Source organism: Nannizzia gypsea, genomic scaffold, assembly GCF_000150975.2.
Source record: "Nannizzia gypsea CBS 118893 supercont1.5 genomic scaffold, whole genome shotgun sequence".
NCBI lineage: Eukaryota > Fungi > Ascomycota > Eurotiomycetes > Onygenales > Arthrodermataceae > Nannizzia > Nannizzia gypsea.
Window position 1 is genome coordinate 1,072,862 of NW_003345197.1, and position 20,390 is coordinate 1,093,251.

The following is a 20,390-nucleotide window of genomic DNA, read 5'->3' on the forward strand; positions in this document are numbered from 1 at the left end:
TATGGAGAATCTCCTGGCAACATGCGAAAACGTTTTGTTGCCATTAGCCCAGGCAACACTTGGATCGGCGGTTAGGTGACGTAAATGGCTTCCTGTGGTGTTGGCTCAGGCATTAAGGGCACGAATAGACGGAGAGATAGGCAGGGACCGAGAAATGGCAGCACAGCGTGTGTAGTGTAGGAGCTAAGGATCCCTTTCACCAACGAATCTAGTCTGTGTGACTGATTATCCATTTTTTGTCCTTCGGGGCGCCTAGTGTTTCAAAATATGTTACCCCGATCTTTAAACGGTCTGGATCTATCAGTGCGTCGATGATATTTGTTAAACAGCGGAGAAGCACTTGGGATAATGCATTTCCACTTACGGAGTACGGAGTACCAACTAGTTAGTTACTCAGGGAATGATGGTAACATTAATATTTCAAGCCGGGCTATCATTACCATGACAGGATTCATGTGCTTATATGGCTCAACATATACGGCTCATTATCGAAACCCCAAGGGTTAGAATATCATTTTCAATAACTAGATTCGGGGGGAGTGTAATGGCGGAAATCAGAGCCGGGTTGTTGGCTAACGGTTAAGGGGCCGCAGTTGTTCCATAACCGAGTACGCAAAGCCATATTGGCTGGTTTGTGGCTCAGACTGTACCATGGGTGGGCTGTGTAATCCACACAGATACAGTCCAACAGTAACAAACTGAACACAACAATGGTTGCCTACGCTCTGTGCCTAATTATGGAGTCGCTTAATGAGATCGGCATAGTTAAGCCGGCCCACTGCGGGAGCTTCAATGTTGGATATGTTCATTGTTGGACCTACAAGCCGTGTCTTTGTTCTCTAGCATTTCATGCCCGCGGTAAGTAACGGTATAAGATCAGCAACACAGTAGTTGTTGTTAAAATCATCCTCTACTTCCATCCTCCAGGGCAGGCTGGTTCCTTGACCCTTGACTTCCTTGACAGTCCCCTTGTCCTGTTTGTTGGTTTCCCAGACTCCAAGGAGGGAAATCGGGTTTCTGGGGCCCTTGGGGAAGTTTAGGGCTGAAACTTTCACGTGACATGACCCTTTCACACGTGACCCCGGGTAGATTCGCAGCCTTATCTTATATAAGGTTCCTTACATAAGGTTATCTGCCTTAAGGTTTTGGATGACTCCTTTTTCCGCCTGACTCTTTGCTTCTTTGGGTCAGCGTGACGGAATGCGAGAAACGGAGCGTGACCTCGTCATGGCCGCCATCTCGCTCTCTGATCTTCTGTTCGTCTCGCTGTCTCGTTATCTCTCAGCCTCTCGTTCGTCTCTCGTCGTGTCCGCTTCCCATCGTCGCCCAACCCTCTCCTACACCAACTCGACCCGAAGTCTTATCTTTGGGGCCGGTTCGACAAGCCTGCTGCACCCCTGCCCATATATATCCTCCCCGCATAAAACGACACGTGTGACTACTCAGCTCCGCTGATATAGTTATAGACCGCCTCCACTCCTAATAACGCGCCTTAATAAGTAAGCCTCCTTGGGGTTGAAGCGGTGCGATCGGATCTGTCTTCTTCGACAAAAACTTCTCGCTACCTCCTTTACCATCTTGCTATCACGCTCAAAAGGGGCTGAGGTTTCAGAAGGCTTTTCTGCTTGTGTCACCCTGTGAAGTCAGTTACGGAGTGCATTTATAGCCACCAGGCCGTCCGTCTTCGCTCCTCGCCACGGAGATTCTACCACCACTTTCGTCACTCTATCCTGGGAATGGGAAAAAACGACCAGTTATAACCAGCAGACAACAGAATCATGCCTTCAGCAGCATGGAATCCCGCTCATCGTACCCTTCCAGACCACTGTGAACCGGTGTCTCCGTTCCTACACTTCATCTCATCGACTTTGCAAATATGTCTACCGACTCCGCTTGCACTCATCTCGTCCACGCTCGGGGTACTGAGCATCATCTCCTGGCTCTTTGCCCAGCTCCCACAGATATATAAGAACTACAAGATAAAGTCAACGGCAGGCTTATCGATAATTTTTATCGTGGAATGGCTCCTGGCAGATACGGCAAATTGCATCGGTGCTGTTCTCACTAACCAGGCCGGCTGGCAGATCACGATCGCGGCTTACTATGTGATTGTCGACCTTATCATGACATATCAACATTTCTGGTACACTCACATGAAGCAATGGCAGCCAAATCGCCTTAAATACGCCAACATCGATGATAGTGAGGATAGCGATACTGATTTCCCACCATCAGACTGTGACTCATTCCAGCAGTTACGAAATTCGCAACATTCATCTGCTCCTCGCTCAGTAAATGACTTGAAAGCGGGAAGAGACCAGTTACCCGATGAAAAGGCTCAACCTCAAGCATCTGGCGGGAAACGATACGTTAAATCAAGCCCTCTTGGAAGTTCGTTAACTTCTCCCAAGGCCGTCTTGTTCGTTTCCATGCTCTGCGCTGTTCTAGCCAATGCCTCTTCAATCCCACCTACTGGCCTTTCAAGGCCACACCCGGCCATACCACCACCATCGAACATGAAGGAGTTTGTGGGCCGGATATTTTCTTGGATTTCCACCATCCTTTACCTTGGGTCCCGGCTACCGCAGCTATACAAGAATTACACACGCAAGAGTACTGCTGGTCTATCGCCCTTGCTCTTCGTTGCTGCGTTCTGTGGAAACATGTTCTACTCTTCTTCCTTGCTCACTAACCCGAATGGCTGGCATAATTTCCCACCATACGGAGGAGGTGGATGGGCCGGTCCAAAGGGGAACGATCGAATGAGCTGGATAATCCTTGCAATCCCGTTCTGGCTTGGGGCTACTGGTGTGCTCCTGCTGGATGTATGTGTGGGCATCCAATTCATGAAATATGGCGAACAGAAGCAGAAGATTGTTACCCGGGTAGGGAGAGGCCGCCATAGATGGATAAGGGTCACTGGTTTCATGAAGGGCTGGATCCCTTCACTATCCCCCGAGAGAAAGGCATCAGACAACGAAACGCAAGCTCTTATTTCCCGTGAGAGCGATAGATATGGAAGCGTTTGATTTGATCATCGACTTTCCATATCCATAGCGTTCCCTATACATTTATGCACGTTTTGGTTTTATCTTGGTTTTTTCAGCACTTATTAGACGATTTCGAACCTTTGTCAGCCCTTTAGCAATGCTGGTGTTTCATTTTAGTTGATTCACATTCCGGCTGACTGATACCCCTTTTTTTTATTCTATCAGGCACTGTTTATATATTTTTGGTTCCTTTTCCTATTGGCTTTTCATCTCGGTCAGGGGATGTTCATGTCACCTTACATATATCTGAAGTACTCGAGCGTTCGACGCCTCCATTCTTTACACTACCGCTGAGGTTAATCCCACGATATCACTCAAGAATTCCCTCGCTCCGTGTTGTTCGTGGTTTCCATTTGCCTTATTTTCTACATTTCAGCATATTACCTGGATACATTATGGTTGGGAGAATTTTAAGACGTTCAATACACACGTATATAGAAGCCATGTCTACCTTTCGGTTTTTTTTACAGCACATCGCAGAACAATTTCATTTGATGTTTCGTTTCACCCAAGCTCGAATGTCGTACTTCAAGTCTCCTTGATAACACACGCTCGGTTATTTTTATTTATTTTTTTTTTACGGCGGCGGGATCAAACCCCTTCCACATTGAACCCATGATCTAATATTTATTGCATGGTGGTGTCAAATTGTATTGATGAAGGGTAACTCATGACTCCTTTACATAGATGCATTTTTATGCCTCTGTCTATGCCCAATTCCGTTTCCTGACCACAGAGTCCCAAAGGGAAACCATATTGAAATCACCCCCCGAATCTATACCCTACGCCATTCTCCCTTTATAATAGGATAACGCATTCGTCGATTGATGCCTCTTTGAGCCAGAAGACCACATCGTCCGCGGGTGTGAATCTTAGCGCCGTCTGCAGTTGCGGCAGGGTCCCCAGGGCGCGGGAATTTTGGTGACCTTAGTGCATGGGAAGGAAGGGTGGTTTCGGCGGTTGCAGGAATGAAAACCACCGACTTCTTTATGCCCACAAGAGCATTCGTGGATAAGTTGGTGACACATCGTGAACTTGTTTGGTGGGTTTTCAAACAAGAACTGGAGGGATAGTAACGGCAGACCTATAGTCATTGCGTAAGCAAAGGTTATATATACCCTGGTATCTCTTGAGCCACGGCTATTCTCATTGCACACCTTGTTCCGTATAAGGTCAATATATCCAGTATATAGAAGACTGGCTTGATGGAAGGATGCGTCGTTGAGGAAATGCCTGGGTGTAAGAGGCGAAGGTACCGCGGAAGTGCCAAATATTTATACTCGTCTGTTTGGACTCCTGTGTTATTTCAATCGGATGTTTCCACACTGTTAAGTGATTAATTGCCAGTAGCTATGCTTTATATCAAATTGAAGTGAGTGTTGCAGGTTCCTGCTTGTGTGAAGCCTTTAGTTCGTCGAATGCATCCTGTTCACAGATACGGTAACGGGGAAGCTGAAGAAGCGTAAATTTATCCTGCGGTTAGTCTACAGTTTTGGTATGAGTGACAGTGGATATAGAAATTACCTCAAGTCTCTCAAGTGAACCGAACATCCATATATTTAAACACGGAACTTCCCATAAGCTGCGACTCTGCTAACAAACGTGCAGGACAAGCGTTAACCATGTAGTTACTCCGTACAATGCGTTGGCATAGGGATAGTCCTCTTTATCCTCTCTATAAGTGACATGGCGATGACTGGAATACATATATATACATAGACAGCAAGGCAAAGTAGTCAATGGTCTCATTACCTACAAAGGGGTAGTGAACATCCAGGTGCCTAACAGTACCCGTAGTAGTACTCGATAAATTAACTGCACCTATTAACTAGTTAAAGGGCTCCATAGCGAAATTCCCGAGTGCTTAGACAGCTCCCTGCAACTGTGCTGTAGTGTGAAGGAAAAGATACACTGATAACAATGCTTACCATGTCTTGCATGTATAATACTTGCAACACGCAGACACTCGGGTCGGGATAGATCAAGATAGCAAGCAAACAATTAGACTGGCTAGCTAGTTGTATCATTGCTCTTCCCATGTACTCTACCATTGGTGGCAGCTGTCACAGCACTTCCGTACCGAAGCCCTCCGGGGATGGTTTCCGCGCCATGCATGAAGATCTATGCAAACGAGAAGAGAGAACCCGATATGGTTGGTCTAGGAGCCCGGAAAACGATCTGCGACGTTAGGCTGTCTTTCCCTTGAGCTTTCTTGCAGCTGAAGCCAATAGGGTTGTGTAACATTGAACGGATGGTGTATGTGTTTGGTTTGGTCACCAGTGTAATTGTCTGTCTCGGTGATAGTTCAGCTGGTTATATGGACTATTCGATCCTGTTGTGTACGGGGTATATATCCCTTCTCAGTAATTGATACACCAGGCTAAACAGTATATCATATGATTATGCGTATCATGTTGGTCAAGAGAACGGGCATGTATTCTCACGAAGCAGGCAAAGAAAGCAACACCGAAATATGTCCGGCGCTTCTATCAAAAAAAAAAATATCTCAAATAAAACAGTAAACGAGATACCCGAAGCTGGTAGATCTCTGTGACACCAAGTGCTGAAGTAGGCTGTACAAAACGTTAGACGATGTTGTCCGAGAATGCATATTCACGATGCAGGGCCTCAGGGAAGCACGTATAAATTGTCTGGTATATGCAGTACATTTTGTTGGCATTATAACAGAATATACGGAGTATATGCGCCGTATTTATTCTGAACCAAAGTAGAGCCGATAATTGACAAGTTGATAGTTCACATTTCCGTGACAGGAGGTCCTGCTGATGGTGGTGGCTTGCCCATAAAAATATATCGAGCAAAGCATCCACTCCATCCTGCTGGGATCAAAGGCTTGGAATTGGCGTATTGTTTGCTTTCGGCCGGTTGGCTTGCATGATTTGGTTTCTGGCCGGATCGACGGGAGGGACGGGGGGCTGGTTGGTGGACTCGAGCGCCTGTTGCAATGCTGTGTTCCTGACGAGAAAGATGTGGAATGATGCTGAGTTGCGGATGGATGCACGTATACATGTACACGCATATAATATAGGTGCACGGTAATGATGTAGTCGCCGTTCGGGATATGGAGATTGGCATATAAGATGGTTACCTTGAAGAAAGGGATAGGGAGGGCTAGAAATGTCATTAAAATATAGGTCTATTAATATTATTATATGTTTCACCATGCACCACACGCCCACTCAACTCATAGACACATTTCAAGTAATAAAATCAAAAATCACACATCATACATAGAAAGTCCTGTGCATACCACATAGGATTGATTGATTTAACCACAACAAGAACTGGGCCAGGTCAGGTTGATAGACAGAGATGGTATGCCTGGGCTTTGTGTCTCCCTCCCTCTGTATTGTTCTTGCTTTCTTGGATATTAACAAGGCATAGATGCTAAGGGAAAGCAAGTAGATAAGGGAGTGAATGTACACAGGGAGGGGGTTTATTTAAAAGTATCCTTTTCATATGCACATTAAAAGTGGCAAGCCATCCTGAGAGAAACGAAGGAGGAGGGAAAGAGGTGAGGGTCTCCAGGCTAAAGGGGGAAAAGAAAAAGAACCAGGAGGCTAAGATATGGCGCGGGCTATACCAACCAAAACAAACGCAGCTAACGCCATTAGAAAAAGATGGAGCTGGATATCTGTACATGCAATGCGATGCAATGCAGGGGATTCAATCTCAGTGCGACTACCACCCTGATCAGTGGCAAAATAGAGATTACAGCATTTATCGTAATGGACGCTTGGTATCCTGGACACCTCTAGCGATAACGTCTTCATACCTCCATCTTGGAGGAGTGGGTTCCTGAGAAGAGGCTGCCTGCTGACGGTACCATTCAGCTTCCATTTCTGGCGTCATGCCATCTGGGGGTGGAAGGGCGCCTCCAGCAACACCACTGGAGAACTTGAGCTGCAAAATGTTCCCGATCTCATCACATGCGGCAAGCAATCGATCAAGATCATCCTTGGTGTGGGCGGCGGAAACACAGAATCTGGCACGAGAAGAAACAAGGGGCGTGGCAGGATATCCAACGATGACGACCGAGATCTTGCGCTTCAACATTTCGTGTGAAAAGGCAGGCATTTTCGCGGGGTTGAAGAGCAGCAGTGGAATTACAGGGGAGTCGTCATTTCCGTAGACTATGAAACCAAGTCGTTTCAACCCCAGGCGGAGATAACGCGAGTTGAAAGCCAATCGCTGAAGCCGTTCTTCACCTTGACCAGGAATAAGTTCCCCAGTAATGATTCTCAGAGAGGAAGAGATCTGAGCAAGGACTGGTGGTGTTGGGGTCTCGCCATAGAAGACAGCAGGGTTGGTAGCTCGAAGCTTGTCGATGATGATTTTGTCAGCAGCAATGTATCCTCCATTTGCACCAAATGATTTGGTCAGGGTACCCATGAGGATGTCGACGTGCTTGGTATCAATGCCGAAGAAATCACAAATACCGCGTCCTCGAGGGCCAATGGCACCAATGGAGTGAGCTTCATCGATAAAGAGATTGAACTTATACTTCTTCTTCAGAGCCAGGATCCCGGGAAGATTGCACAAGGAGCCTTCCATCGAGTAGAGACCCTCAACGACCACAAGAATCTTCTTCCATGGGCGGTGTGTTCGGGGCTGGCCTTGAGAGATTGCCTCCCGCAGACGCTTCTCTAGGGCTCTGACGTCGTTGTGCCTAAAGGTTGTAATGGCAGCCCCGGACAATCTGGTACCGAATCGGATAGAGGCATGGTTCAGCTCGTCTGAGATGATCAAGCAACCCTTCGACACAAGTGCAGAAAATATACTGGCATTGGTTCCGAAACCCATAGAGAAAACCATGGTAGATTCCTTGCCAACGAACTTAGCAACAAGATCTTCAACTTCAAGGTGAAGATCCTGGGTGCCGACCTCACTCCTGGTGCTAACAGAGCTAATTCCATATTTCTTGATGGTTTCTTCGACCGCATCTGCACAGGGGCCTTCAGACTGTGCAAAACCAAGGTAATTGTACGAGCTCATGTTCAGAGTATCAGTATAGGTACCGGTGAACCGAAAATGGCGGTTCTGGTCGTCACTGACACGATCAATCAAAGTGATAAATCGTCCAGGCACACCGGTGACGGGTCGTTCGAAGCAGTCATTTATTCGCAGTTTCAAACGGCGTACATAGAAGTTGTCAAAATCGCTGTTTAGGGCTGCGTAGCCATTTTGTGGCTTCAGGTGTCTGTAATTCTCGCTTTGGAACCGCTTTCCAAAGAAATCACGCACATGTCCAAATGCTATTAGGATTAGGTAACTGATGTAGGTCGTGAGGAGATAATAGTAAGGGGGTTCGTCCATGACTGGTTCAGGAAATTGGCCACCATAATGCTTGGAGACGTATCTATGAGAAGGGTGGCCGAGAGGGCCGAACTGGGCATGCTGTCTGGCTATACGGCGGGCATCCTCATTGGAAGGGGCCTGAAAGAGCGTCTTAGAAGCAGAATCCATGGTGTTGCCGTCTGCGGTAGCACCGGAAGCGGAGATCATAGGTAAGGACTGTGATATAGGTTGCTCGATCAAGGCAGTCTTTGAGGGTTTAGGAGAGGTAGAAAAGAGCTGACTGAATCTGCTAGGTTTCGAGGCCGTAGGTCGTGCGGGAATGGAGCCGTCTCTCCCGGCAGTGGGAGGAAACGGAGGCAGGTCGGATAGGTTTGCTGAGGGAAGGTCTGTAGGTTGACGCGGCATCTCAAAGTGACGTATGCTAGGGAGGCTGGAGAGCTTAGGTTCCTAGGTCCAAGCGATGAGATGTTGCGAGGATAGGCAAAGTGGTAGCCGGAAGACGAGGTGTGTGTTATTGGATTTTTTTCCCTCTAGCCTTTTCGTTTTCAACGGAGATTTATAACGATGTGCAACCCGGTCTGAGGTATGGGCAATAGCGATGGACCGTATGCCACTCTGTAGTCCTGGAAAGAGCGTCCAGAGCGTTAGCAACGGTAAAACGGGCAGAGAAATCTAGTCTGACGAGGCTGGAGGCAGAATTGTCTGTCGAGGTTTCCAGGGTTTCGCCTGATAATAATGAAAATATAATAATGCCAGGACTCACCTTCAGGAGGCTCCCGAGCGGGCCGGGATTAACTAGCTAGCTTGCAGGCGAGATAAGCAGTTTCAGCTGTGGCCCGTGAGCTCTCAATGCCTTCAAAAACCAGCTGCACGCGAGCTGCCAAAGTGCTCTCGCAGCTAGCAATGCCCGATTCACAAGCAAGGCGAGCTGAAGAGTTGTGATGCTGGTGATGTTGTTGTGGTCGAAGCCGCTGGTCGTTGTTTTATACTCGACGGCTCCCAAAAGGGGGCAAGAGAACGAAAGGAAAAATAAGGAGAGCGTAAAAGAAGGTTTCGTAATTTTAATTTTGCCTTTTCTGCCTGCCAAAAGTTGTGTAAAGTCTGTATTTTTCGCGTTCCATGACGTATCAGATTATTGAAATTTTGCGCGTTTATCTTATCGTATTTTTTACCGAAGTTACGGCCCTTTTTTTGGCGGGCTGATACGCGGTGTGACAGTAAATACGAATTAATAAACATTTTTATCCAATAGAAGCGCAGGAAAACCGACAGAGATCAGCGAGTCGCTCGTAACTTCCGTACCGTCTTGTAATAGACCTTGATGATATAAGCAAAGAATAACGGTGCCTGACCGGATGCGGAAGTTTGCTTGGTTTGCCTCCCGCTGTCATTGCCCCTTTCGGCTCTTTTCATTGGCGCTTTTAGACCCCCAGCTGCTTAGCTAAGCCTTCTCCGCGGGGCGCCTTCAGGGCGGCCAGGGATTTTCACTTTCTCTGCGTCGGATATTTTAAAGCAGGTAGGGAAAATTTATTTGCGACATCCTGGAAAGTGTTGGGAAACGCCGTGCAAGGGAGGCTTGTACCTGGTATATGAAGCACGGAGAGGACACTCGGATGGTATAGATAAAATTATAAAGGTATGGACGCCTCTCTCTCCTCTCTGGTTCTAAGCTGACGTTTGCTCTAGTTCATTATCAACCTGCGCTAGATACTATATCCCCGGCTTATCGTGGTTATCTTACAACCCCTTGTTATCGTGATGCCGTTCATCGATCAACCAGAGACCAACGGCAATGGCCATTTGATGGAGCCAAAGGAGCTCTGGCGCCCGTCAAATCCTGAATCCACGCAGATTTATCAATTTAAGAACCGCATAATCCAGAGACACGGCCTCTCGCTGCAGAACTATGACGATTTGCGCGAATGGAGTATCCGCAGCCCGGCGCTTTTCTGGGAAGAAATATGGCAGTACACTGGCGTCAAGGCGCACAAAACCTACGACAGCGTAAGTGACTCACTCCATGAGAATTCGCAGGATTGGAATCAATTGCTGTGATATCCAGCTTTTATTTGCGTTGAGCCGGCATGCACATATTCGGCGCATTTGCCCCGCTGTGATGGGGAGGAAAAAGAAAAGAAAGAAGGAGAGAAGGACAGAAGGTAACATTGTCTGTTAGGTATTCGATGAGAACGCGCCTCTGTTTCCTCGCCCGTCATTCTTCAAGGGCTCGTTGCTCAATTTCGCAGAGAACCTGCTTTTCCCGGCCTGCAACCCCAACGAGGAAGAGATTGCTGTCATATCTGCCACAGAATCTACTCGTGAGAGTATCTCATGGAAGGACCTTCGGGAGCGAGTACGTGTCTGCGCACTTGCTTTGGAGGCTGCTGGTGTTGTAGAGGGGGACCGCGTTGCCGGATTTGTAGGCAACCATGCCAACACCCTGATTGCCATGTTGGCAGCCACCTCGCTCGGTGCATTGTGGAGTGGCGTTTCCACCGATACTGGTGTTCATGCTGTCCTGGAGAGATTGAGACAGATCGAGCCCAAGGTACTCTTTGTGGATAACGGAGCCGCCTACAATGGCAAAGTCCACCCAACTCAGTCAAAGATTACGGAAGTGGCTGCTAACCTGGAGTGTCTGGACCTTGTTGTTGTTATTGACGCCGTCAAGGACTACCCATTTGAGATCTCGGCCGCCAGGCCTCCCAAGGGAAAGAGTGTGGCACTGCAGGACTTCCTCTCCTCTGCCGAGGCCATATCGAAGCCATTGGCCTTCAAGTACCTTCCTCCTGACCACCCTGTCTACATCCTATACTCCTCTGGCACGACTGGTGCGCCAAAGCCTATTGTCCATGGAGCACTTGGAACTTTGATACAGCATAAGAAGGAACATGTCCTTCACTGCGATATGCGACCCGGTGACCGCCTGTTCTACTTCACAACCACCACATGGATGATGTGGCATTGGCTAGTTTCTGGCCTCGCAAGCGGCACCAGTATAGTTCTCTATGACGGATCTCCCTTCCGCCCACTTGATCCCGAAAACGGCAAGGGTGATATGGCCATGCCTCGTTTGATTGATGAATTCCAGATCACCCATTTTGGAACTTCTGCCAAATACCTCTCTGTTCTTGAGCAGAACTCTCTGAATCCTAGAGAGCACCCATTCAGACCTGTAACGCTTAAGAGTCTGAGAGCTATCTTTAGCACCGGATCTTCCCTCGCCCCATCCACATTTGACTTTGTTTATTCTTCGATCCACCCAGACATAATGCTTGGCTCCATAACTGGAGGGACAGACATTATCTCCCTCTTTGGTGCTTGCTGCCCAATTCTCCCCGTCACACGCGGTGAAATCCAGTGTCGTGGCCTCGGAATGGCAGTCTCTGTCTTTGACTACGCCGGAAATGACATTGGTGCATCCGGCGATGCCGGTGACCTCGTTTGTCTTAAACCTTTCCCGTGTCAGCCAGTTATGTTCTGGCCTCCTGGTCCGGTTGGCGCTGAAAAGTATCGAGCTAGTTACTTTGATACTTTTGGCCCTAAGATCTGGCATCATGGAGACTTCGTCCGCATAAACCCCGAGACTGGTGGGTTGGCAATGCTGGGACGAAGTGACGGGGTGCTAAAGCCTGCTGGCGTTCGATTTGGGAGCGCAGAGATCTATAATGTTATACTCAAGCATTTCGCAGATGAGATTGAAGATTCTCTCTGCATCGGCCGGAGACGCGAAGGAATCGAAACGGACGAAACCGTCGTATTATTTGTGAAGTTAATGGGTACAACCCCAGCTTCCTCTGGCACATCAACGCCTGTCATTGTTGAAGAGCCAAAAGCCATCTCAAAGGAGCTTATCACCCGCATACAAGCCGCTATCCGCAAGGAGCTGAGCGCTAGGCATGTCCCTGCTATAGTCGACTCATGCCCCGAGATACCAGTCACATCCAACGGCAAGAAAGTCGAAAACGCAGTCAAGCAGATTCTCTGTGGGTTAAACATCAAAACTGGTGCCAGTGTCGCCAACGCGGCTTGTTTGGATTGGTACCGCAAATGGTCTAATGAACATTAGATTTCTTTCACCTAACGTAGATTAGATGGGTATATATACTAAACAGCTTCCGGTTTTAATAATATCAGTATAATTATGTGTTATGTCTCTTGAGTTGCTTTTTTGGGTCGAGTTCGTGCAAGTGACTAAAATGTGACGCTAGTCAAGCACCCGTGCCAAGCCCCCAAGTTTTTTTTATCTGATCCGGAAACATTGAAAATAGCTGCCAACGTCTTCTACATTCCTGGTACCTTTAACCAACAACATATTCCGTACACAAAAAAGAATTCCAGCTCGCCTTACAGTATGCATCGATTGGCTCTGAGAGCAAGCAGGTCTAGGAAACCTTGCATACCCCGTCTCACCCCTAGGAGTTTTGCAACTGTTCGGCAGCCAGAGAACAAGGTAAGCTCCTGCGTCGATGCAGATGATGCTGAAGATACGCTTTTTAACGCATGAGGGTGCTATAGGATCCCGTCGAGTTGGACCAGATAACGACCCTTAGCAATGGTCTACGCGTCGCTACCGAGTCCCTTCCTGGCCCCTTTGCCGGTGTTGGTGTCTACATTGACGCGGGATCGAGATACGAAAACAATGAACTCCGCGGTGTAAGCCATATTGTCGATAGACTCGCATTCAAATCAACATCGAAACGCAACGCAGACCAAATGCTTGAATCGTTAGAGAGCCTCGGTGGAAACATACAATGCGCTTCGTCACGAGAGTCCCTCATGTATCAATCCGCCAGCTTCAATTCGACTGTCCCTACAACCCTTGGCCTATTAGCAGAGACCATCCGAGACCCCCTAATCACAGAAGAAGAGGTTGCTCAGCAATTGGCGGTTGCAGAGTATGAAATCACAGAGCTTTGGGCAAAGCCGGAGATGATTTTGCCGGAACTGGTGAATATGGCTGCTTATAAGGATAATACACTGGGAAACCCTTTACTTTGCCCACGGGAGAGGCTAGACCAGATCACCAAGGCGACCGTGGACAAATACAGGGCCGCGTTCTTCAACCCGAATAAAATGGTGGTTGCATTTGCCGGCGTCTCACACACTGACGCTGTGAGAATGACAGAGCAGTACTTTGGGGACATGAAGAATCAGAAGTCTCCTCTTCTGGCTCAAGTCGGGTCAGAGACAGCGCCTATACAGGGAGAAGCGGAGGTACCGACATTCCCAGCCTTCTCACCATCTTCCACAACCCCCACCGAGTCTCCGGATTCCTCAATGCCACATTCCCATTCATCAACTCCTCCTTCCTCTCCCTCTTCTCCAGGCCTCCTCTCCAGAGTACCATTCTTCAAAAACCTATCGACCTCCGCCGCAAACCAAGCAACCGTATCCCCGCTTAATCCATCTATTCTCCAGACCGACTTGATCGACGTTAGCAAGCCTTCATATTACACCGGAGGCTTCATGTCTCTCCCTCGCATTCCTCCTCCAGCAAACCCAGCCATGCCACGCCTCAGCCATATTCATCTCGCGTTCGAAGCTCTCCCCATATCTTCTCCGGATATATACGCTCTAGCAACCCTTCAAACCCTTCTTGGTGGCGGTGGATCATTCTCGGCCGGTGGTCCCGGAAAAGGAATGTACTCAAGGCTTTACACCAATGTTCTGAATCAACATGGTTGGGTAGAAAGCTGCATGGCCTTCAATCTCAGCTATACCGATAGTGGCCTGTTCGGAATATCGGCGTCCTGCGTCCCTAATAGCATAGCCAACATGCTAGAAGTGATGTGCCGTGAACTTCAGGCCCTGACACTTGACTCTGGTTATTCTGGCTTACAAATACAAGAAGTCAACCGTGCTAAAAATCAGCTCCGCTCATCGTTGTTGATGAACTTGGAATCGCGCATGGTCGAACTTGAAGATCTGGGCCGACAAGTCCAAGTCCACGGACGCAAGATTGGGGTCCAAGAGATGTGCAAGCAAATCGAAGCCCTCACAGTTGATGACTTACGACGTGTTGCTAAGCAAGTGTTCGGTGGCTTGGTACAAAACCGCGGCCAAGGCACCGGTAGACCTACTGTTGTCATTCAAGAAGGTGAAATGGAAGGCACTAAACTTGCGCCGTTGCAATGGGCTGAAATTCAGCAAAGAATAGCCAAATGGGGCCTAGGCCGCGCGTGAACATGACCAAAATACATTTGAAGGCAATGCTCAAACGGATACCGGATCAGTTACTTCTACGTTTTTGGAATTAGAGAACTGTGTATTATTAAATAGGTTGGATGGTGTAATACTAGCATTATGAATAAATATTTTTATACTTAAGGATTGATATAAAACGCTTTTAAAAATCCCGAACCACGAAATCGTTAGTTAACCACTGTACCATTCTCATAACATTCATAAATCCGCTGCGTGAATATTGACCTTACTGGCTTGCCTCCGGGATATCAGCTCTTGTACTCAAGAATATAGCCATATCCTCCAGCTCCATTGGAGCGAACCAGTGTTCAAGTTCATCATAAAGCATCCAGGTTACATCCCAGCCAAGCTTTTCAAGTGTTTGTGCTGCAGCCTCTCCCAGATTTGGTGTGACAGTCCTGTCCATACCGCCATGGGCCAGCCATATAGGTGTAGATAGAGAAGCGATAGCTGCTTCTGCAGTAATGGGGGGCAAATCCAACACCGACTGGCAAACGTAATTCATAGCTTGCAAGGCTCTCGAGTGCCGTGGCCCTTCGTCTTCTCCCTTTTGTCCTTCTTGGTCGTTTGAAATGAAGCCTGCTATTTGTTCTTTAAATGGTAGCCATCCACTCATACCCACCAGCCCGCCCAAGGCACAATGCTCATCGTTTGCATAGCTCAGTAGAACATGGAGTGCTTGCGCACAACCTTGGCTCAGACCTCCAATGACAACATTCTTTGCACCAACGAGTTCCACCTCGGAGTCAATTATTGTTCGCAGGTGTTTTGTCGATTCTCTAAGTCCCCCATAAAGTAAATCATTATGCTCTTTGGCTGGGGAACCAATCGGACCACGATCAAACCATTGGGGAAGATATAAGTCCCATTGAGCTGAGTGAGTCGTCTTTGCGGAAGGGAATATAAATTTGAGTCCCGGAAAGCGTTTCGGAAGAGTATTATCGGGGCTTGGAGCAGTTAAGATTGTGGTAATTATCTCGGCCCCAAACACCCGACCAGCGCCGCCCCGACCGTGAAGAAGTATGAGAGTATGGGTATGCTTGCTTCTAGGAGGTATTATGGTCGGCTCTGGAAAAGGAATGGGATGCTCAGTCGGTTCAGGTTCTGTTTGTGTCGCCATAGTGTCTTGTGCTTTTGGGGTTGACTGCGGGATGGGGTATGGCTCTATGAAGGCCTGAGGTCAATGGACACGGCTAGTCAGTCAGTATAGGTAATGGGCTTCAGTTTAAAACTGATAGTAACAGACGTAGGCCGTAGTTCTAGTTTATCCACAGATAGTCTCGTCAAAGCTCTGTTTGTATCTGATGCTTCTTCTCACGAAGTCTCTTGAGCTTATTTAACCCTTAGGTACGGCGTACCAGGTACCTAGGGATTTATCTCACACCTGATCGGCGATAAGTGAGATTACGTAAGCTGGTAGTTTCGTCTGGATGAAAAAGTTTGGATGAACTTCTTGCTCGACATGAAAAGCATCAAAGACCAGCCATAACAACCTCTTACCCAGCAAACAGTACATCTTATCCCTTGGAACGACCGGCAAATCCAAGGCCTATTTCATTCAACTTCGTTCACTTTATATTCACCCTCCGCTTCAATCCGTCACAATGGTCAAGCTCACCGAAGTCGAAGATGAGCATTTCAAGGAAAAGCCTACATCATCCAAGTCCGATGCTTTGCTATTGAGCGATGATGAAGACGAGGATTACACCGACACCGGTATGCACTATACTTTTTTATGTCTATATATGTGGCCCTTGTTATCTGTGGTGTCGGCGTCCAACGGGGAAGAAAAATTACCTCTTCTCGTCCAAGATTCGATTTTTGCACTTAGAAACATAAATCTGCTGGATATAGGATTATCATTGCTAATTTAGGGTATCTTGCACTAGAATCTGAAATATCTACAGACTCGTTTGACGACAATCTTGACAACGAAACGCTGTACGAGAGAATCTGTGCGCTACAAGACATTATCCCTGCCCAATCCAGACACAAGATTGGCAATGTTTTCTCTTCCATCTCATCCTTCGCAAAATCGACAGTTTCTTTTGGTGGATCCGCTTTGTGGATTGTAAGCACGAGTGCATTCTTGCTTGGTGTTCCATGGGCCCTCGCATTAGCTGAGGAGCAGCAATATGTTCAAATGGAAAGGGAGCAAGGCATGATCAAGGGGGCCAATGAGGTATGTGTGGATGATTTACCAGCGACACAACCCCGAATCATAATGTGATGGCTAACCGAAGTTCTACTTGCTTTATAGATGTTGACTCCTGGCGCCACAAGCGCTCTTACTGCCCCTGACCCCACTGCTCTGGAGGCTAAACCCGCCTTGTAAATTAATTCGCAAAGACGAGACGAGCTACACGGGCCAGTGCAAATACCAATGGGTCTGAGTTCCTAGCGTGTCTAGCGAACATAAAATACACCATTGAATCGCGTGTTGGATCTATTGACTCGTCAAGATTGTATACATGAATCATGCAATATTGATATCTGCCAGTGGATTACAGCCACCGTATACGGGACATGAGCTGGGTTCAAGGGCCACGAATGCATCCGAAGAAGCGACAAAATGGTCATTCATTCCCCTGGTTATTGGAATTTTTACTTCGGTCAAGGATTGAGCACCGTTTGTGTCTTCTCATAGTTTTGTTACTGTCGACAACACTTCTCTTGTCGGTTTTCTCTTCTCCTTTAATATTTACACATGTACTTTACATTGGTAACTGACATCCATTTTCCTTCCTACACTGTACTTTATAACCATGTTGAGGTTACGTTTTATCCATGAGTGTATTTTCATTCGTGAACTACTGGAAGATGGGCTTTGCTTTAATATCGGTAGCGGTAAAGGGGGAACATATTGAAAATTCAATCATTTCATCATTAGTTACCAGCATAGTTGGGGAAAAGGTCATGCAAGAGTTGGAAATACAATGTTGTGGAAACTCCAAATATCCAATGGAATAACCCTGCAGCAGACAATTGAATCTCCGCCACACTGCTACGGCGGGATTAATATCGAGATGATGTCTATAGGATGGTCAGTGTATTCAATCGTATAAAGAGCTAATGAAGGAAGAATAATGTACCGTTGCAGCTCGTGCAGTCTTCAGGTTGAGGTTGAAATCTCTCCATAGTCGGTCGACCTCTCCCGCTTCTCCCATCGTATCAACAACCTCGTTGGCATATTTTGAATGTTTTTTCTGGCTCCAATGCTCCCGTTTCAGAACTTCACTGTCTTCAAGAATACCTATTCTCTCCAGATAGCCAATTACCCATTCGTTGAGGTGGTAACGCCAATGAATCAAAGTATGAGCCATGGATGCTTTTGACTTGCAATGCCTACAATAAAATAAGACTTTTAATACATAGCAGCTAAGATATGGGGGCCATTCGACTTACCTTCCAAGATAAAAGTGTGTATCCTCGTTGGGTATCACATTTCCCTCGCAGTCGACATTTTCGCGCTCTGCATCGGAGTCCTGATCTTCACTACTGTCATCTCCGTGAATAGGCTCCAGTGTCTCCAGGCTATATGGAGGGCCGTCAAATCGGATATCATAAGATGCTGGATGTTTTGACCTGTTGCATGCATCACAGGGATGATCCTCTGTAATGGGGTAGGGAAGAACCACTATCCGTGGCCTTGCTTTGAGTGAGACTACAAACCCCTTATTCCAGACAGATGATATAAACTGAGAGCCTGCCAAACCAGTCACTTCATCCTTCACTTTTCTGAATGCCATTTTATAAACGGTATCATCTCGACGAAAGGCTGGATTGATCTTGTTGTGCACCATCCATTCAACAACATCCCTAAAATGGTCCTTAAGCCTTTTGTACCTATGTCTCGTAAATTCAAATGGAACCTCAATCTCGTCCGCCGGCACCCCTAATTCACCTTCGTCATCGACAAAATCGGCATCGTACTTGTCGAGATCTTCAGAAAGAGCAGGCTCAGCATCGCTATCGATGTCCGCTTGCAGATCTTCCGACGATGAAGAATCTTCAGAATCCTCGCTATCTTCAGATCGGTCCGAACTATCGGGATCGTGGTCCGTAAAATGTTTCTCTTTTGTGTCTGTTAATTTTGACTTATCCCCAGCACGCCGACGCTTAAGGAGTTCTAGTTGCCGTTGCCGTTGTGCTTTGGCAGTTGACATACTCGGTGTACCCCTTGTCCGAGTCTCGATTACGTCTAAGACACCGTTAGAAGAGGGTTAATAAAAGACGAGGCACCTGCGATATTTGCAGGGGCAGTGAAGCAAAAATAAGCAAAAAACTCGCTTTGTACATGTCCACGGCACATACTTCTCGCTATTTTTATGTAGAAGAAATGGTTTTGATATATCAATGTATCGTGTAAAACATGACAAAATTTCTGGTCTAAACGAATAATGCCAAAATGACCGCCAGGGAGCTTCTTACCTGAAGGTTGAAGTATTTCAAGGTCTTCCTCCAAATCAATATCACGCCGACGCAATTTGCTGCTACTCTTCTTTGAAATTCCACTAGGCTTTGGTTCTTTTTCATCATTGCCCCTTTTGATTCTGCACTGTACGGCCACCTTCCTCCGTCTTAGCGGGGATGAGCAGATAATATCAGAGTCGGATTCGGAATGACGTTTTATTGTGGCCTGATCGCTAATTACCGGCACTTGAGGAATAACAACCTGCATAGTGGTTCTTCTACGCTTCGCAGGTGATGTCGACACAATGTCATCACTCTCCTCAGAGCTAGATTTATTGATGTCCGAGTTTGTTCGCTTTATCGTCCTTGCTTTAACACTGGAGGGAAGGCGAATAGGCTCTTCATCAGACGAGATGAAGATAGACTGTTCTGTTGGCGTTTCACGAGATGTAGAAACAGATGTCTTCCCTCTTGATGATGACTTTTCCGAGTGAACATTCTGATATCGCACACGAGCTGGCGATCGTTCCCCAGCTGGAGGTGACGAACTGACAGGGGCAAATGATAGGGTAGTTTGCCGTTTCCGAAGCGGCCTGGCGCTACTGGCCCTGCCCATTTTGAAAGCAGCGCAGCAAGCTGATATAGGGTATCTGGTATCTGGTATCTGATATCTCCTTCACCTGTAGTGGGAAAGTTCTTCACTACGCACTACGCGCGCGTCTCATCCCGCGAAAGCACGTGATCGATCGCTTATTTCCTATTTACATAATCAAGCTAGACTATTAGTTATGTGATATTAGCAGGTTCTAAATATAGTCATTAGTTTATTATATAAGCGTCTATGCCTTCTTTCGACTTCATGTGCAACAAACGAAACGTTTTAACGACGACTTCATCTCATCACCAGCTTGCTCAGAAAATTCAGGGAGAAGCCCCTTAGAATAGTGACATGAGAAAGCTCTCAGAAGCTTTTCGCTCGGCTGTCAGGAGCGAGCGAACTTTATCTTGCACCATGACGTAACGACGAGCAGCTCCTAGACCAAGGCTTGCAACGCCATCAGAGTGGGGACCTATCGACAGCTTGCAACAAAACAATGTATGCAGACGGGGAGGAAAACAAGTTCCACAGGGATAATCCCCCAGCGCCATTGGCGATTATTGGCCACCCAAGCAGGATTGTTGATGTTGATCTGTCCGTGAAACGTTACCTCCGTGGCTAGATGGCAATCCGAAGGCGAAAATGTATCTGAAATTACGGCCAGGATCGAACGGCAAGGCCATGACGTCAAGGGAGGACCGATATCAGGGATATATCCACCTCCAATGCAATTATCTCTGGTCGATTATCTCTTCGTATTCACAGCGCATTGGGAATAGTGGATTTGTTTGGCTTGCCCCTCA

The 20,390-nt window shown here is 47.3% G+C and overlaps 7 protein-coding genes across 7 annotated transcripts; 4 read left to right on the plus strand and 3 right to left on the minus strand.

Annotated features, from left to right (window-relative positions):
* Positions 1-1,778: 1,778 nt before the first annotated feature.
* On the plus strand, positions 1,779-3,029 carry MGYG_06233 (PQ-loop repeat-containing protein 2; the record flags this gene model as incomplete). Its single annotated transcript, XM_003171637.1, has 1 exon — positions 1,779-3,029. One exon carries the CDS (start codon positions 1,779-1,781, stop codon positions 3,027-3,029), a length of 1,251 nt encoding a protein of 416 aa, XP_003171685.1.
* Positions 3,030-6,791: 3,762 nt separating this feature from the next.
* MGYG_06234 (serine palmitoyltransferase 2) lies at positions 6,792-8,774 on the minus strand (the record flags this gene model as incomplete). Its single annotated transcript, XM_003171638.1, has 1 exon — positions 6,792-8,774. One exon carries the CDS (start codon positions 8,772-8,774, stop codon positions 6,792-6,794), a length of 1,983 nt encoding a protein of 660 aa, XP_003171686.1.
* A 1,353-nt stretch (positions 8,775-10,127) lies between these two features.
* MGYG_06235 (acetoacetyl-coenzyme A synthetase) lies at positions 10,128-12,438 on the plus strand (the record flags this gene model as incomplete). The annotated part of the gene is made up of 2 exons (XM_003171639.1): positions 10,128-10,373; positions 10,546-12,438. 2 exons carry the CDS (start codon positions 10,128-10,130, stop codon positions 12,436-12,438), a joined length of 2,139 nt encoding a protein of 712 aa, XP_003171687.1.
* Positions 12,439-12,723: 285 nt separating this feature from the next.
* Positions 12,724-14,555, plus strand: MGYG_06236 (mitochondrial-processing peptidase subunit alpha; the record flags this gene model as incomplete). The annotated part of the gene is made up of 2 exons (XM_003171640.1): positions 12,724-12,822; positions 12,888-14,555. The coding sequence occupies 2 exons, from the start codon at positions 12,724-12,726 to the stop codon at positions 14,553-14,555; spliced, it is 1,767 nt and encodes a 588-aa protein (XP_003171688.1).
* Positions 14,556-14,802: 247 nt separating this feature from the next.
* Positions 14,803-15,696, minus strand: MGYG_06237 (hypothetical protein; the record flags this gene model as incomplete). Its single annotated transcript, XM_003171641.1, has 1 exon — positions 14,803-15,696. The coding sequence occupies one exon, from the start codon at positions 15,694-15,696 to the stop codon at positions 14,803-14,805; it is 894 nt and encodes a 297-aa protein (XP_003171689.1).
* A 484-nt stretch (positions 15,697-16,180) lies between these two features.
* MGYG_06238 (mitochondrial import receptor subunit tom22) lies at positions 16,181-16,911 on the plus strand (the record flags this gene model as incomplete). The annotated part of the gene is made up of 3 exons (XM_003171642.1): positions 16,181-16,292; positions 16,466-16,758; positions 16,837-16,911. The coding sequence occupies 3 exons, from the start codon at positions 16,181-16,183 to the stop codon at positions 16,909-16,911; spliced, it is 480 nt and encodes a 159-aa protein (XP_003171690.1).
* Positions 16,912-17,629: 718 nt separating this feature from the next.
* On the minus strand, positions 17,630-19,605 carry MGYG_06239 (hypothetical protein; the record flags this gene model as incomplete). The annotated part of the gene is made up of 3 exons (XM_003171643.1): positions 17,630-17,921; positions 17,982-18,777; positions 19,008-19,605. The coding sequence occupies 3 exons, from the start codon at positions 19,603-19,605 to the stop codon at positions 17,630-17,632; spliced, it is 1,686 nt and encodes a 561-aa protein (XP_003171691.1).
* Between the last annotated feature and the right edge of the window lie 785 nt (positions 19,606-20,390).